At 39.0% G+C, this 18,897-nt stretch overlaps 1 protein-coding gene across 3 annotated transcripts; it reads left to right on the forward strand.

Moving 5' to 3' along the window:
* Window positions 1–650: 650 nt before the first annotated feature.
* SMIM30 (small integral membrane protein 30) lies at window positions 651–2,466 on the forward strand. Of its 3 annotated transcripts, none has more exons than XM_031507922.2 (2): window positions 651–737; window positions 1,480–2,466. In XM_031507922.2, exon 2 carries the CDS (start codon window positions 1,551–1,553, stop codon window positions 1,734–1,736), a length of 186 nt encoding a protein of 61 aa, XP_031363782.1. In that variant the 5' UTR covers window positions 651–737; window positions 1,480–1,550; the 3' UTR covers window positions 1,737–2,466. The 3 variants fall into 3 exon arrangements, with proteins under 3 accessions (XP_031363782.1, XP_031363781.1, XP_031363783.1); XM_031507921.2 differs by lacking the exon at window positions 651–737 and adding an exon at window positions 853–1,017; XM_031507923.2 differs by lacking the exon at window positions 651–737 and adding an exon at window positions 1,035–1,124.
* Window positions 2,467–18,897: the final 16,431 nt, after the last annotated feature.

Raw genomic sequence — 18,897 nt, forward strand, 5'->3', positions numbered from 1 at the left:
ATAAGATAAAAATTGGGACGAGTTAAGATCTTGGAGAGTGCTCTCACTTAATTACGTGTTAACACTTCCCTTCGTTTTGGTTGGTTGGTTGGTTGGTTTTTTGAGTTTTTTAACAAGGTCACAGGCTGCTCTCCACCATATAAAACCGATTTAACTGCTTTCCTCAGGGTAGGAATTGGTTATGATGGCACATATTAGTACACACATTAGGTACCACAAGGGCCTAAATCTGAAATGATGCAAACTCGTGATGACTTCTACTCGTTTATTTGTAGAAAAAATCCGACGACCAGCCCAAATCGGTGTTTGCACACTTTCACTTCAATGGAGCCGCAGCGAGGGCACGTGGCCGCTGCTCTCTCCGCTGACATTCCCACGGTCCATCGGCGCTCGGGCGCTCCGGCTGGAGCCGCCCCGGGCAGCAGCCGGCCCCGCCGGCCGCGGCTCCCGGGAGCCGCCCGGCCCCGCCGCATCTCTCCGGGCCCAGGCCGGCCTGGGCGCCACCGGCGGCGCCCGTGCCCCGAGCCGCCCGGGAGCGCCGGCGGCAGTGGAGCGGGCCGAGCGGAGATGGCCCGGCCGGGTCACGCCCGCCCCCGGCCGCGCCGCCGCCTCTTCCTGTCATGGCCGCGGCCGGGCGGCGGCGGCGCGGCGGGGCGGCGCGGGCCGGCGCCTTCGGCTGCTGAGCGCCCGCGGGCGGCGCGGAGCGGGGACGGCCCCAGCGGAGCCGGAGGCAGGAGGTGACTGAGGGGCACCGTGCGGACAGGGCCGGCCGGGGGCTGCCCCAAGCAGCGGCCGCCCCCAGCCCCGCGGCGGACGGGAAGCGCGGGCGCCCGGGGCTGGCGGGGTCCGGCGCCGGCAGCCGCGTATCGGGGTGTCCCGGCGCGGGTTCCGTCGTGTGCAGCCCGGAACGAGCCGGCCCCGCGGGAAGAACTTGCGGACAGGGCTGGTCCCGGCGTGCTCCCTGGGAGCACCGTTCTAAGTTGTCGGAAGCACGACGGGCGTTTGTCCCGCAGTGAGGTGAGCACGGTAGCCCTGCCCGGGAGCTTAAATTCACGCCCTGCCCAGTGTACCGCAGCCTGCCCACGCTCACGGATCCCGAGGATACCCGGTGTTAGGAAGTGTGGGTGAGTGACCTGCAGCAGCCTTCGGGCCCCAAACACCTGGTGAAACAGGCCCGTGTAGAAAGGCACCAGGTAAGCCGGCTCTGGTGGCTGCAGGTAGGAGAGCCTGTTCTGACTTTACCTCACGGTAAGTCTTCAAAAGATTAGTTTCCACAGAGTTGCATAACACAATAGCAAATCCACTGTGGTTGTCTCTAACAAGTAATTTGCTTTGTAATCGGGAAGATAAAAGCTAAATTTAATGAGCCCCACACAGATTACTGTAATGCATCGATCAGTTGGTTTTTGGCAAGACAAATCTGGGGGGAAGGGGGGAAGGAAGGAAAATCATATAACGTTCCTTTTGTTTTACTTGTAGATACCAGTGAAGTACCTGCTGTCCACCACTTTCTTCATTTAACTTCCCCTTGGGGTCAGCTGCTTGTCAGCATGCCTTCAGCCGAGAACACCTCAAAACTTTTCCTGGTCCTCATGTCACTGCTGCTGGTGCTGCCAGTAGTTGAAGCCCTGGACGCAGGAGATACTATTGCCTTCCTCCTAGGCCTTGCTGTCACTGTTGTCGGATTCTGTGCCTGCCTTGGCTGGTACGCAAGAAGAAGGAATGAACAGCAGTGACTTCAAGAAAATGCTCAGATGAAGTGAATTTCTGAACACAGCTTGGGGCAGGGTGTAAGACTGAGCTTTGGTTCTAGATAACTTCTAAAAGAATACGTGGTAGATATTTTTGCAAACCCCTCTTTACTGTTCAGTACAACAGAGTCAAGACTGTACAAGATTGCTAGTAAAAGGGATTTGTATGATCTGTCCTCATTACAAAAAAATAATTTTATATTGTTTGTGATTACATATTGCCTTAGAAAAGCGGAAAAAGCTTTTGAATGAGGAAGTGTGGCCCATAGTAGAAGAGTGGCTCACGTAAAAGTTTATAAATTTAGCACGTGAGGGAGACCATCAGCAAGTTCCATGATTTTGGTTTCAATGTTTAATCAGGAGGAAGAAGCTATTAATCTTCCAGTCAAGATGACGAGTTTTGAAATTAGTCTTAACTAGCTAGTGGGCAGACTGCATTTACTTGTGTACTCGCACTCATGTTCTCTGTAATGACAGTTAACACCTATCAGCTCACTTCTGCTGTCACATGGATGAAACTTAAGACAACTAAGGAAACATGAAAGGCTTTCTTTTTCTTTTAGAATACTTTTAGAGTATTTTTATTTTAGAATATGCCACTTCTGTAGCCTATTATTACCAAGCAGGTACACCTAAGAATGAGATCACCATTTTTACTTAACATATATTTCACAGAAAAGTATATGTAAGGCTATGTAAAATCAGATTACGGATATGGGCTTTGTCTCTTGTTTATTTTTTGTACTCAGCTTTTTTCTAGGCACACCAGGTTTAAGGTGTTTGCACTTTTTTCTCCAGAACTGAAGACTTAACTATTCTGATGAGGAATTGTGTGTATTTCTGCATTAGAAGGTTGTTAGAACTATCACAAGACCATTGTGCACATGTTAATTTTACAATGTAGAAAGAACTTGCTAAAATCCTGGGTTTAGTCAATTAGTCCATTGTTCTTGTGTGTTCCTCATGACAAACCTATGTTGCTAGCTAAAAATTTAGGCTTCTCTAACTGATGCATATGACTTCCACAGAAGATTATGACCAAAACCAAAGTAAAAAATCCTAGTGCAAAATGGGAGATGTAAATAGTCTTATTCTGTTCATGTTCAGTCAGATTGTGTGGTATATGGTTGAAAGACAGTAGTATGTCTGGGACCTGTTTCTTTAAGTACCAAAGGTGAAATGGCTCAGCCAAGAATGTCTGTCACAAGTTATGTCTGACTTGTTAGGGTGTTCTAGCTTGCACCAAGGAACACAATCTGTAAGAGCAGCAGAATAAGGAGCATGGAAGATGAGCTCTCCGCAACTCAGAGAATTTCCTTCTGATCTTGTACTGTGGACACTGCCACTCTCTGCTAGAAATCTTGGCTTTTATCTTTCAGAGTTATGTGTTTTAATACTATTCTTCTACTTCCTCTGTGCCTCTGTTCAGTAGAGCACAAAGCAATGGCTGTGGGGCAGGTCTTATGTAAGTAATTGGGTGGGCAGATCATGTCCTCCAGATCCTGATCCTGCATTTCTGCTATTCTAGGAAGAAAGGGACAGAATGCACAATTACTATGTAGAAATGAAATTTACAGCCCTAAGAGGAGCTTCAGACAGGAGTATCACCTTTGAAAGCTGCCTAGCAGCAGTAGATGATCCAGTTCGTGATAATTCAACTAGATGGGTGCAAGCACAGATTGAAGTGTGATCTGTGATGTTCTAGCTTAGCTAAAAAAAAAAAAAAAAAAAAAAAAAAGGCAAAAAACAAACAAAACAAAAATACCCAATAAAATCCCCCACAAAACTGCCACTCAATTCACTTTATAGCTTTCAAAGTTAAAAATTGTTGCAAATTCTTCAGTAAAATATTAAGTATTGTTCTTTCAATATAATACATTTTAACACAAACAGATTTTCACAGACTCCTTTATCTATACCTTATAAAAGATCCCTGGCAATAGTTTCACATACTTGGGCAACAGTTTCACCAAAATTTTAACAGAGTTAATTATCTTCAGGCAATAGAGATATGAGAAATAGTATTATTTGCCCAAGCTGTATGTACTTCATGGAAAGGTGTTTGCACAGCATAATGGCTTTGTTTCCTGGGTTCTGATAGAAGCTTTATTGTTAAAGACTTGCATTTGTCAATTACTTGAGTGTAAAATCAGATACCCTTGTTTTTCCTCTGTCTTAATAAACTTTGACATACGATTTGTCAACAGCTTGATGGAATAATTCTTATGAAAAGGAAAATTGAGATGATACAAGTGACTGAAACTGTTGGAATTTTTTCTGTTGACTATTATTTTCTTACTTACTCTTGCTTATGTTAGATAACTTTATGAACTAATGTATCATAAGGTATAATTTCAGTTAACATTTGTGTAATGATTGTACTTCTCATGGTCCTACTACTTGTTTATCCCATTTCAGTAACTGTTATTTCGATGCACTTCAGGGCACTTACCTTACTTTCATACAGTCAGCTTGTAGTTGCAATGAATCCTGTTTGACTGGTACAAGGAAAACTTGAAGTATTTATTTTTATTTTTGACTATGAATTTTCAACATATCTTACATAGTTGCTTTTATAACAGAAAAGGTATTTCTGTCATTTTTCTAGCTGGAGACACAAGGATATAAAAGACCATTTTCTGTTGGGTTTTTTTTTTTTCCTTTAATAAAATAATAAGTTCTATTGCTTTAGTTATTTAAAGTTTTTTAAGAGCTAAAAAACAGCCATCCTAAAATATTTAACAGTCCATGTACAGTCTCTTTGTGAATGGACAGATGGCCTTCACTTCTGACATACCTTCAAGTGCTGCACACTAGCTAGGCCTTACCATTCTGGTGTGTACAGCAGTACCTGGGGCTGGAAAACAAAGGTTTCACACAGTTCCTAATGCACTTGCTTCTCTAGGTGTGTGAACACTGGTAAACCACTGTCTTCTACTCAGATAAATCCTGCTGCTGATGATGATGCTGCTTTAATACTGTTGTGAGGCCTGGCAGTTCTATGACATCTTCCATTTGTGGACCTTTATATGTTTACAGGTATTAATGCTGGCATCCCAATTGTATCCTTGGAGCAACGCAGGAGAATTACTGTCTTACGATGGAGTCACAGGAAGCAGTTGGTATCTCCAGGATACTTACTGAGTTTTCTGGAGTGTGTTGTGCTTATGGTTCTCAGCCACTATGCCTTTCCATGGGAACTGTCCCTGGACTAGCCCAGACTAGTGTACTGACTAGACACAGTTAAACACAGTCTGAAGCCCTGGTTCCTCTTTGCATAATGTTCTTTACATAAGCTGTGTGAGAAGTGGAGTTCACTGTTTATAGCAAGATAAACATGGCTAAATGGATGAATCAATTTATACTAAATGGCAAATGCAGTAATTATTATGTGGCTACAGAAGTAACCTTTCTATTCATTTCTACACCTGATGAAACGTTTGGCAGATATAAACTGATGTAAGATTGTTAGGAGTGATGAAAAAGAGACCTTAAGTCTGGTTGTCCTCCCAATTTACACTTGAACAAATAGTAAATGATCTGAAGTCAACAGGAAGTATGTGTTGTTCACTGGATGAAGAAAGTGAGACTACTAATTCAGAACCAAATGCAGCAAAACATATTGGGCAAGATCTGATGTGACTACTGATGAATGGGACCCAAACTACTGAAATCAATGTCCAGAACTTTCAAGTGACAAGTTTTTAATACATTAGACACTGACTATATTGTTAAATGTTCAATTCTTAAAGAACATAATCAGTTTTTAAATTACAAATATTTTCAGTTCACATTAATACACAGTAACACCAAATATTACATTTGGAAAAAACAGTTTTCCAGCAAGCAGCCTGAATTTACATACCAGGTATGATATGGTAAATAACATAAAAGTACATATTTCTTGAACTAAAATTAAAAGAACAATAAAATTATATAGGCATTCAAAACATTTCCAAACCTTGTACTGTTTCCTCAGCTCAGTTTCTCTGTAATGGAACTTGAAAATGTGTGGGAAGCTCTGTCATATTAAGGTACAGGCATACTAGACATTTAACAGAGTCTTTTGTTTCTGGTTCATTCATCTGATCAGATCAAAACAGAGATTTTAATGAGAAAAATAAAACAATGTCCCTTTAGTGTGCTAAGAAAAGAGACCCATAGAATCATAGAATCATAGAGTGTTAAAGGGTTGGAATGGCCCTTGACCATCTAGTCTCAACCCTCCCTGCCATATGGGCAGGGACCCCTCTCACCAAACCAGGTTGCTCAAGGCCTTATCCAGCCTGGCCTTGAACACTGCCAGGGTTGGAGCATCTACATCCTCCCTGGGCAACCTGTTTCAGTGTCTCACTACCATCACAGTTAAAATTTCTTCCTAATATCTAACCTAAATTTCCCCTCTTTCAGTTTGTACCCATTGCTCACTGTCCTGTCACTACAATTCCTGATGAAGTGTCCATCTCTGGCTTCTCTTTAGGTCCCCCTCAGATATTGTAAGGTTGCTACGTGGTATCTGTGCAACCTTCTCTTCTTCAGGCTGGACAGCCCCAACTTTCTCAGCCTGTCTTTTAGGGGAAGTGCTCCAGTCATTAGCTTCATGGCCAGGAGTTGGCCATTGACTTGGTCCAAGAGTTCCATGCCCTTCCATTCCCTGTTTGGAGCACCAGGACTGTACCCAGTAGTCCAGGTGGGGTCTCACAAGAGCAGAGTAGAACAGGAGAATCACCTCCTTTGATCTGCTGGCCACACTCCTCTTGATACAGTCCAGAATACAGCTGGTTTTATGGGCTGCAAGTGCACATTGCTGGCTCATGTTGAGTTTTTCATCCAGAATTACCTCCAGTCTTCCTCTGCAGGGCTGCTGTCAGTCACCTGTCCACTCAGCCTGTAGATGTGTCTGGGATTGCCCTAACCCAGGTATAGTATTTGGGTACTTGGCCTTGTTGAACTTCATGAGATGAGGTTCACATGGGACTACTACTCAAGCCTGTCAAGATCTCTGGAAAGGCATCCCTTTCCTCTGGTGGGTTATCTGCATGACATGGCTTGGTGTCTTCAGCAGATTTGCTGAAGGTACATTACACAACGTAAGTGAAGGCCTGAAAGCAGAGTGCTTTCAGACCTAGGAGCTGCAAACATTAGAGGCAGGGAAGATAGAATTGTGTCCACAAGCACACTGATGCAGAAAACTAGATGGTGCTGCTGGGTTGGGTTAAAGTTCATGTTCTGCTTCAGTCTTCCTGTACTGGCCATGTTCCTCCTCACTAGTCATTGTCTTAGAAATTTCAACTGGAACCAACAGTACTGGCAGCCTTCTCAGCTGCCATTCATTCAAGGCACTAAAATTTTACATACACCTTCATACTGCTACGCTCCACTCGGCAAGTATAAAAACATGAAAATTACCTTCTTTTCCTGAACGGAGCTAAAACACTGCAGAGGAACACAGTTCTGTAAAACTTATAAGAAAAGGGTCTGTCTTTTTCTTCTGTTTTTCCATTCTTCTGTTTGTGCAGCCGGTTGCACACACTGTGATAGTGCTAATAATAAATAATATAACTCCATGTCATTCCCTATCCTCTCACAGAAAAGCAACCATTCTAAAACATGACCGATTTTAATCTCAGCAGAATTAAAGTGAAGAAAATGGTCACTTTATCAAAATCTGTTCACTTTCAATTTCATGAATTACCTGTGAAATGAGAATGTCTTTAATTTTAGAACTTTTCAAGGACATTTTCTGCAACATATTTCTGAACTGATATGGTACATGCTCAATACCTGCACTTATTTCTCAGTCTTTAACCTAACATGATTCTTCATAAGTCTCATGGTAGCAGTTTTAAATTTTATTTCTTATCTTATCAAATGACCTGGAAGATCAGCAGAAGCCATATTGACTCATTTTTCCTCAACAGCACATATTTATTTCAGCATCTGCTTGAAAAGCAAGGAACAATTAAGCTTTTCAAAACTGCGATCTTTTCAGAAATGCCATTTGTGATCAAATTCCAAAAGTTTATCCAGTATTTGCAGACAGTATATAATCTATAAAGTGGTATATATCTACTGAAAAAAAGAAGTCCTTTTTTCATAAAAAGTAATAATAAAAAAAATAAAATGAAGGATATTGATTGTATATATAGAGCAGTAGCCAATAAGAAACCACTATTCAACACTAAATGTCACACATCCTATCATATTTGCAAAATACAATACAGTATTGCAGAAAAAAACCCCATAAATCACAAAAATATAATTTATATTAAAAATCAACAATAAGTACTTTTTAGAGAACAAGTGCATATTATTTGTAATAATTATGGCTCTACTGTGAATCTCAATGAAGTCAGCTCAAAAAATTTTGTCTTAAACTGAAATCAAACTCTTCTAAAGGAGTGACCATATTGCCTTCTGAATCCCATATAACTTTGCCACAACCATCCCCCATGCCAGGGATGGCAGCAGGCTGTCCTGATGCACAGGATCTGGCTAACCTCAAATCCTGCCTAGGAAGCAACAGACAGCTGTGTCTCCCTGCGTGCCAAATGCATGCCCAGGCCACTGCTACCCTCTTGCTGCATAGATTAATCTCCTACTTAGAAAAAAACCAAATTGATGATGAGGTATTTGTTTAAACATTCAGGAATAGCTGTGTGGCTGATACATCTTTAACCTTTGTGCGAGACTTTCACATTTCAAAATTTAATATTGTTGGTACAGCTAATTTTTAAAAACCCAGTATATAATCTTTTAAAATACAGCATCCATGTGAGCTGAGGTGGGTACATCTAGGAGAAGTATAAAAGCAAAGGACACTGTCAGATGAAAGGCTATTCTAAATTGTCCATCCAAAAAAAAAAAAAAAAAAAAAAAAAAAAGGGAAAACAGAAATCATCTTTGGGAAGAGTCTGAGCCAAGAAATATATACAAGGTGACCTCCAGAGGTCCTTTCCAACCTAATTTACTGTATGATTCTATGAAATCCTAGTTGTAAATGGGATGCATAAACAGAAGCTCAATTCATTCGTATCTTCATTGCAAACAAGGATATATTTGTGGTGAACAAATCTAATCACAGTGTGAGCCCATAGGGAACCTGACTGCAAAAGCTGTGAGGCTGTTCAGTCATCATGTAAGACCACAGGGAAACCAGATGTACCAGGATTCTCCCACTGTGTCTAGTGAAACTCAGTCCCTGAGGCATTAAAAGGTTATGGAAAAAAGGGAGCAAATGCAACACATGTACACTAATCCTCTTTTTGGAGTGGGATTTTTAGAGATGGGTTTATGGGGCTAGTACTGTACTCCAAATGGAATTCAACTGCTTCAGAGTAAAGCCCCAAATGTGAATTATGTCAACTCCTGCCCAAGTCAATATTTTGAAAATACTAAGATTTGAGAGCCAGAAAAAAAGACCTTGTTGCACATAGAGTTCCCATTGGCATCAGTGGGAGTTTAGGACAAGGTCAAATACAAAATACAGGTTTGGATGCAGTAGATACATTGATAGGTGCCTGCATTTGACTAGTAGTGCACCTTGCACCAGAGGGTGCTCATTGGGAATTGCAGCCATGTTAGTCTCCATCTACATCTCTTTCCTTAGAAAAATATTAGCTGAATTATTTATTGTGATAACTGAATGCCAAATTTTCATCTGGTTTAAAAGCAGCCTGAAATTGCTGAAATCAGTGCAGTCATCCTGATTTAAATTCATTTTGATCAGAAAACACAAGAGGCTTCATTCTGACCTTGCACCATCCCTTATACTTCTGTGTAATACAGTAGAATTATTCTTGATTTTCATTTATGTGAAAATCTAATTGGTTCTTAAAATAGATCCTGTCTTTTTTTTTCTCTCAGTCTGCTACCAGTAAATTATTTGACCTACATCTTAATAAATATTAGAAAAAAAAATTATTCTCCCCACTGTTATTCCACAAATACACTTTAGAACTTGTGTATTCAACTTAGACTCCACTTTTTTGCTCCCCTAAGATTTATCAAGAAAGGAGAAAGAAAAATCCACAAGTCAGCTCACTCTCAGGGACACCATATTAATATAAAGTGCCTCTTTGCATACTTTCAATGTATGTGTGCCATCCATGACTGATTTACATCTGCTTACCTTGCTGCCTTGTTGTTCTTATTATTTCAGTAATAAAAGCAATCTGTGTTTGTGGCAAACTGTTCCTTAGGATCTCCTTTCACCTAGTCTACATGAGGTTCTATGTATTAAATAAGAACTTCATAGATTTTCTTTTCCTGTGCAAAAGTAACACTGAAATCCCAGTAAAAAGGATTACATGCTCTCAATTTCAGAAGGGCCAGCAAGAAAATTATTAGAGCTATAGATAGAAATGTAAAGGACTAGAAATCTGAAATTTCATGAGTTTTGCCAGAGGTTTCTCTGCTTAACTCCCAATAGATTTAATGGGAATTAAGAATTAAAATCCCTTCTACTTCCAAAGGGATACTGACCTTCCAGTAGTGAATGTAAAGCATATGATCACTTTATGTACACTACCAAAATAATCCGGAATTGACTGTACATGATAATTGCCAGTGTGCTGCCTTAATATATCTTAATGCCAACTGGTGTAACTCAGGACAATGAAAGTTGCCTAATTCAGTCTAAAACACAGGCTTTGGGAAATAAATGTCCTAGAAACAGGGCAGAGGCACTGACAGACATACCTTAAATGTACCCTTTCACACAGTAGTAGCTAAGCAACTTGGTCAGTAAGAATTCTATGTCCTATTACAGCACTGGGTTGTTTTATTTTTTTATTATCTGGTGTTGCAACCCCACTTTCCTTTTGTCCTGTGCTTCAAAAGTTGCAACCTCGTCTGACAAGAAATATATTCTAAGTAAATAAACCTTATGAGTGAAAAAATGTGTTTTTCATTTTTTAAACAGTTAATTGCTGTCACCTGCTTACAGGAACTATTTCTGGTCTTATTCCAAAGGCAGAGAAAGATGTAGCTTTTATGAAACTGGGACATTTGTAAAGAGTATTATAAGTATATATGTTCCTTTAAATGTACTACCAAAGTAATAGAAACCCATAAACTACACTGGTTCCAAAAGTTCCTTCTAGGATGCTAACACTGAATAGACCAGAACAAATCTTTCACCATCCCCTAGTAGAAAGGCTTAAGAAATCCTTCCACAAAACTGCTATATAATACACTTTTTTTTACATCCCATCATACCTAAGTCTTAAACCATAATGCTGAGTCAAAATCTGCTAGACTTCTATCTCTTTCTTCATTTTAGCACTTGGAAGTTCAGTGTTAAAGTCTCAATATATTCTTAGTACAAGCAATTATTCATCCTCTTACTCTTCTTGTATTTTTCAATTTCAAAAGCCCCCAGGCATGAATTAACATGTAGGCTTTTTACATTAAAAAGAAGCATTTTGCTTTCTGCTTTGAAAATGTATCTGTTCACTAAGCACATTCTTGAATATCCATACCCCAAATTTACAGATTTTTAAGTAAAGGTTAAAGGGTTTAAAGGTTGAAAACCTACTTCACCTTAATATAGTTTTGGTTTAAGTATCTTCATAATTGTATTTCAAGACTGCCAAGTATACCAGAAGTCTGAAAGTTTCCTAATTAAGGCCTTTACTTTCCCTCTCTCCAACTTCTTACAGCATCCACTGAAGGTTATCCCAGCTCCATTTATAGTCTAACTAGGTTTGCCTAAATTGGTCAAAAATTAATTTTGATCTAGCCTTGTATTTCCACTAATTTTATGTTTTCAATTGCCTCTGTCTGGCTTTGACAGCAGAAAATTACTTCTTACATTCCTGCTACAAGTTTTTCTTCTGATTTCTTGTGTCTTACTCCAGAATGGCCATTAAGTTACCTTCCCTTTTTTAACTTTTTCTTCTCTTCCCAAGATGTGATCCATGTTTTGGTAACTAAACTATATGGGAATATAAATCATTCGGAGCAATTACCAGCTCTTTGTGTCTGAAGGTCTTCTATCTGATTTCAGCTTGCCAGCATTTCATTATGTTCCATGGTTGGCCTTGTGGCAATGTCCTTTGAAAAATCATTACACTAAAAAGGCTATGAAAAAGAAAGAACTTTCTTTTCATTGATATAGAGCATGCAGGTTGAAATTGATATATCTTGAGGACCCATAATTTCAAAGAGAATTCATAAGTTTTACATAAATTCTTCAAATTGCCACAGTTTTGTTATGCATGCATATCTATGAAGAGATATTATACATAATAGAGAGATATAGTATATCAACTAAATGTTCTGCTAGCTTTTGAAGCATTACATTAATACCAAATTTACAATGCAGCACAGAATTACACAACAGGTATGATTTACTTGGTTACTGTTGGTACTGTACTGTGAGGAGCTAGTGTGCTGACTCATTAAAAGAGTAATTTTTTGTCCACATACATAGATTAGGAAAAACAGATTAATATTATTTGGATCTCTTACTTCCACATTTTGTTTTAATAATGGAGAACAAATAAATACAGGGAGACTTAATAAAATTATGCAGTGAGGAACTGTAAGAGCTTGAGAGGTTTAGTTATCTAAAACATGACTTCAGCAGAACCCTTCAAAAAAAGACTCCAAAATCCCTCACTGCAGCAACAGAAAGACTTGCCAGTGCTAACTTTTCATTTACATTTGACATTTGCCCTTTAGACTTAAGGTTGCAAGCTTTCCTTTCACATGCAGAACTGACCAAGAGTGTATAGTGCAGAATCCCAGTAGTCCACATGTGACACAGAGCATAACATAAATGTCTTGCTCCCAGTGATGTCCCAACAAGAGTCTGATCTGAGTGCTGTGTTCAGGTAAGGTGCAATAGTAGAAGTGCTGAGTCCAGTGAATGCCCCAGTGCTGCAGGAAATCCAGCTTTTTTTCCACCTAGTACTTACTGACATTGCACAAAACAGAAGATCTGGAATACAAACCCAGTCTCCCACCTCAAAAAAAAATTCCCTGAAGTACTAGACAGTAGTCCTGGAAAGTATGGTGTCCTGTTTATCCTGGACCCTCCAGCTAAAAATGCAAGAGCAATGAGAGAGGGAGAGTGGGATGCGGGCAGAAGAGACTGATTTCCATGTTTTCTGCTTAGGATACCTGCCTCTTAGGGCAAGACTTGGGTCCTGGTCTCAGCTCCATAGCCTGACATTACGTAATCAATGAGAAAACAAAGCAAAACCAGTACTAAACTATGTAGCTGGGACCAGATCCCATGCATTTCTCCTGCCAGCAGACTGTCTTATCTAGTACAGTGCAACATCCTGATTCTGCTCAATGTTTCACTCTTTTCTTTAAATACCACATCCAAACATTGTCTGACCACATACTAAATACTACTCCAATTTAGCAGAAGATACTGCCATTTGTTACAGTTGTTGCAGGTGATATTTCAAATAAAACATTCATTCTTTCATACTTCCATGAAAAAAGCAATGCAGTAGTAAATGAATATTTACAGTTTTAGAGTTACATCAGAGATGCATTCATGCAGCTCCTCCTACCATGCCCTCACAGTGCTGTTCTAATAGTATCTGCAGAATTCAAACTGTTGTGTTTCTTAAAAAGATGACTTACCTTTATTGAGAGACTCTTCCCTGCATCCTCACAAGTATAAAAACTTTAAATTATTTCTCCATATTCACACATAAATGAGAGTATTTCATGCTTAATATCCAGCAAAATGACAAAATGGGACCATGGCATGAGGTTTTAGATATGAAATTATTTGCAGGGAACAGTTAACAGCTGATCTGACATTAATATCCAAAATTATTTTCACTTTCTAGATCATAAGACCTAAAGCTTGGAATTACAACATATATTCATGATAACTGCTTGCAAAACCAATGTTCACCCTCCACCTCAGACATTGCAGATTTGACTCTCCATTGTCTCAATCTTGTGCATTCAAAGCAATTATCAATTGTTCTAAAAGCATACCTTTTAAAACAATTTCTATTTTCTTTACAGAGCTTTACATCTATTTAGAGTCATTACACAATACTATATAATACACATATATATACATATATATAATATCTATACATAAATATATAAAATGTGTACACTGTATGTGTTATCTTAAAACTTGAACAATAGATTTGTAGGAAGGCTAATGCCTAGATGTGAACTGTTCATATCAGCAAAAGCATAAATGTTTCTTACATTGACACTGTTAATTTTTCTCCCTAAGCACAGCCTAAAAGCTTTGAAAGATGTCAGTGACAGTTATCCTATTTTACCCTATTATTTTTATATCCCCCCTCAGTATATTGCTAGAAATAGAAAATTCTTTTGTCAAATAGTTTCTCTAATCCTACAACATACTGTCCATGGTTCACCTCTAACCTACCTTAAAGATAGCAGAAAATAGAACTATTTCTATATCTCAGCTCTGCAGAAATTATTGATTTGACATATATCCTCATGCACTGATAATAGTCATGCAAATAATTATACAAGCACCAGAAGAAATAGTGCAGTAACTGCAGCAGAGGCAAGAGGAGCTCAGCAGTATACACTGCACAGAATCACTGTATACTGAAGCTTCAGTTACAGACCACGGTCCCTAGGGAGGTGTGGCCAGTCTGAAACTGGAGGCCAGCCAAGGGAAAAAGGTAAACTCTAGGACAAGCAGCCAACACCTACATTCACAAAATTTATAGGAACCTCACCCGCCTCTGAGACCTCTCTGCTCATATATTAGACCTCACTAAAATCAGCCTTCAGGTTTAAAAGAGAAGGAAGGGAAGAAATATATGTAAATTCACTTAATGCATTATATAGCTTTATGACAGAATGTATACGAAAAATAATGAACCATAATCACTCCTTTCATTAGGCCCCCACTACATGCTAATAATCTCTAGTGAACCAACAGCAGTAAAAGGGATGGGAGGAAAAACCTGCTAACCCAGCAGTCCCTCCAGCCAAAGAATATTCTGCACATATTAATATATAATGGAAAACTATGAAAGATCTTGGGATAGACTAGGTTTACATAACAGGTCAAGTTATGTGCATCTCACATGAGTCTCTCTTTGCTTTATATTGGATGCATAAAAATGTTGGACACAGCTCAGCTGGAAGAAGTCATTTTTTCCCTGTCTCTCAAGCATTTTCAAGTTTGTCTCTCAAGGCAAGCATTCTGTTCTGTAATGTCACTAACCCCATTCATTTTGCTCCACAGTGTTCCAGTGGTGCTTATAATGGTGATAGGAAAAATGTGTTCCTGAATGCTGTGATTGGCACAGTTAATGACCATGACGCTGCAGAGATGCTCTGTGCTTCAGCAGGGTTAGCTGATTTCAAGACCTGAATTTCCATTTAGCAAGATAAACCAGAAGTATTGTATGGCTGTGGGAAAGCATTTGACTGAAAATCAAATGCTAAAATCACATAGACAAAAGCACTATAAAACATAATACCTGACAAGAGGTGAGGTGCACAAAAAACACAAAGTACTTTGTTTAGAAAAGAAAATCTACAAAGCTTTCTAAAGCTAACAGACAGCACTTCTAAAATCACTGTAACACTGTAGTAAATTAACAGAGCTTTCCATGTTAGTGGTCCTGAGGTGCTGGCCTGCATTGACAGGAAACCTTTTCTTCTATGGCATGCTTCTTCTACCCAAAAGTCACTGATACAGAGTCATATGGTAAGATAGGGGAACAGTCACTGAAGAGGCCAAGGTTGCTTAGCTGTGCATCAGGAACAAAACATCATTAGCATGGGTCAGTGCTCCCAATTCGACTTCTAAATTCTGGAATACTTTCTACCTGTTTCTCTTCAGATTGTTTTCGTATTATTTCTCAGATAAGCCTCATGCAAAAATCATGCTTTTCATCCATGGTGATTTAGTCATGAATTCCTAATGTGTTCAGCTGCTTTCAAATGTTTTGGTTGTTGAATTGTACCACTGTGATGTATTCGCATTACCGTATGGCATGTAGAGAAAAACAAATAGTGAATGGAATGTGTTTTCAGTGGTTGAAAGACATATTTTATTGTAGATTTTACTAAAAGATCTACAATTAATTGGGTTAATTAAACAGCAGATGAAAACACATTAAATAAATGAATTGTTATTTCTGTAAGACCATCCCTTGCGTTTATGCATATGCTTCAACAAATCCTATCTACAAGATATGTAAGGAGTGGTTTCTTGTTGTTTTTTTGTTTGGTTGGTTTTTTTTTTAATAGAGAAAGAAGACAGTATTCTCCCTCCTATTCCACATTCAATTACCAAAACACCAACAGGTGTTCTGGCTTAGAAAGAGAGTGGGGAGATTGGATATAGCAGAAACTTTACTACGTTTGGTTCACATTCTCTTGATGTTCTGGCAAGAGTTTCTTTCTCTGACCTAGGCATGCAGGTAAAAACAGTCTTCCTGAGGTCTGCAGCTGAGCATCCTGCTGAAGGCACTGTTACTGAGGCATCTTTACAGTGCTGCCTATATTAACTAAAAACAGATGGAATAAGAATTTCAATGCTCCCCACTAGCAAAACTGGAGGTTCAGAAAAATTCACATTAAAAAACTTGCTATTCAGACACATAAGATAGTGCCTACCTTCCACTATGAAAAAAATCTAACCAAATAACCCAAAACTTGAACTAAATAAATTGCATAAAGATTACATTTTGAATATTACATTATTTATATATTTGCATGGAGAGATCCAAGATGAAAGTATGAAAAAAATACCCTTGAGTATTCTCAACCGTTCAAAAATACTATCTCAACAAATGTATCATCTTGAAACTACTTCCTCAGATATTATAAAGTTCCTTTTTTTTTCCTTCTGTGGAGCTCCGTCATCGTTCTGCATCACTGTGGATGTGACTGCTTTATCTTTTTTCAGTCACTTGTTATTATTATCCTTGGCCATGAAAACAAATATTTCAGTAATTCCTCATCACAGTACAATGTATACATGGTACACAAAAAACAGAGACAACATATGAACCTTTCTTTGACTCACTCTCTTTTTTTTTCCTCTAAACATCTAAAACCACCATTTCTGAAGTCCAGCATTTTAAAAATGTACCTTATCTTCCTTCAGTCACAAGTAATTAGCAGTGCAATTTAACATTGTTAATTACCCATGGCCACTGTTAAGTTCATTTGCATTTTTAGCTACCTGATATGTAAGTGCAGTCAAGTAATTCCATGTCCACGCTACCTAAATTGCACAATAACTGAATTTAACACTGCAACACTGATGTAGCAGTTTATCTACAAAACCTATATGCAAAAGATGTGTCCAGTCCTTCAAATGCAGTCCTAGTGAACAAACTGGCAAAAGGTATTTAGAAGCCTAAGAATACAGGTAAGTATCTAAAGCATTTTTTAAAAGCATATAGGTGTCTCACTCCCATTAGAGTCACAAAGAGAAGTTTTCCTCTGCAGCGCAAAGCATTTTTTAGATATTTGGCAGATAAATGTATTTGTATTTAAACATTCATTTATTCCTATGCAAAAGTGCAGCATAGATTTACTTTTAAGAACCAAAATTAATTTTCAAAGGCAAGTATGAAATATTTTTTCAAATACTGAATTAAATGTTTCTGAGAAATATTTATAAAACATCAGAGGGTCTTGCTAAATGTTAACATTAAAAAATATAATTATTATCCATAAGAATTTTATAGTCACATGAATGCAATTTTGTTGTAGGTGAAAACATGCATCACTGAGGCAAAGACCACTAAAGAGATTTGCAGTGTGGGGTGAAATTTATGTTTGTGTTAAGAGCCAACCCAGGAGCCAGACACTGCCAAAAATGTCTTTACTCTGAAAACACTTTAGTAAGGATAAGAACCAAATATATTGCAGGTGACATTCTCTATTGTGCAGGGGTCCTACACAGGTCTCTGTATTATATGAGTCCTACTTAAATACTGCTCCAAAGTTGCACAAATCTACTGCACGGGCAAGAAAGTTCCCTTGAAAAAATTCCTTGAGCCTTTTGAAAAGGATGCACTCTATCACAGTTTCCCAAGCAAAACATAAATCTTGTGCTGGCCTCTGCACAGGGGTGGGCACACCTTGTAGATTCTCTCCTGTGTTGTAGGAATATTGGAAAATCCTATAGTGCTTAAATTTACATAAGCAGAATATGTTGACATTGCATATATACAAATTTCAAGACAGTTGAATACATTAAATACTGAAATGTTCAAGACAAAAGGGACTTGAGTACTTTAGATTTTAGCTATTGACAGCTTCTGGCCCCATGCTGAAATCCTCATTCCACTGAAATAATTGAGAGACACTAACCTTAGTGAGGACGCTATCTCAACCCATCTTTTCAACTATAATCATTAGCCTTTCTTCTAACACAATCTCTACCTCAGACTCCATTTCTCAGTGTCAGACTTCTCAAAACCCTCTCCCATTCTGAGGAAAATGTTCCAAATATGGGTAATCACCCAGCATTCTCACCTGGTTCACTACTGTGAATTTCAAGCCACATATCCTCAAAAGAAATAGATGGCAACTACCCCAAATGCTGTTTACACACCAACAAATCCCTCTACAATAGTATTTAACTATACCCCAGCTCTGCACTCAAGTTCCTAGCTCCTTGGCCATGTGTACCCAGGCATCGTCTCACAGGAGAAAAATGCCCAGATCTGCACATGATATCAAAGACTGAGAATATCAAAGTAGGATTCTCCAAAAAGATGACCTTGATCTGGGAATGGACTTAGTGTATCCAATTCACTAAACAGTGTTCCTTGGTCATTCTTGAATAGTACCTCATTGGGAAAAAAGACCTAAAGACTTGGAATACAGAATCCTCAGTTACTACCAACAAAGCTGAGTATTTCACCAGTTATTTTCTTGGCCATGATACTTAAATAACTCAAACAGGAGAAAATGAAAGAGCTCTGTGCCATAACTCTCAAGAACTTTATAGTAGAGTTGTCCAAACCTGTCCAACCTCAGTAGCTCCTGACAGGCTACTGAGATGGTTCTCATCTTTGATCTGAATCAGAAAATCAGCGAAATTGTCTTGCCTCTTTCATTTTCTAGTGAAAGCTCTAGTCAGTCTGCTGCTAACTCTAATAAGGTACATGAACACTCTTGTGCTTGTACTTCACTTACACTC

Source organism: Lonchura striata, chromosome 5, assembly GCF_046129695.1.
Source record: "Lonchura striata isolate bLonStr1 chromosome 5, bLonStr1.mat, whole genome shotgun sequence".
NCBI lineage: Eukaryota > Metazoa > Chordata > Aves > Passeriformes > Estrildidae > Lonchura > Lonchura striata.

Bases quoted from the DNA above. Each gene is read 5' to 3' on its own strand.
- SMIM30 (XM_031507922.2), top strand. From the start codon at position 1,551: ATGCCTTCAGCCGAGAACACCTCAAAACTTTTCCTGGTCCTCATGTCA.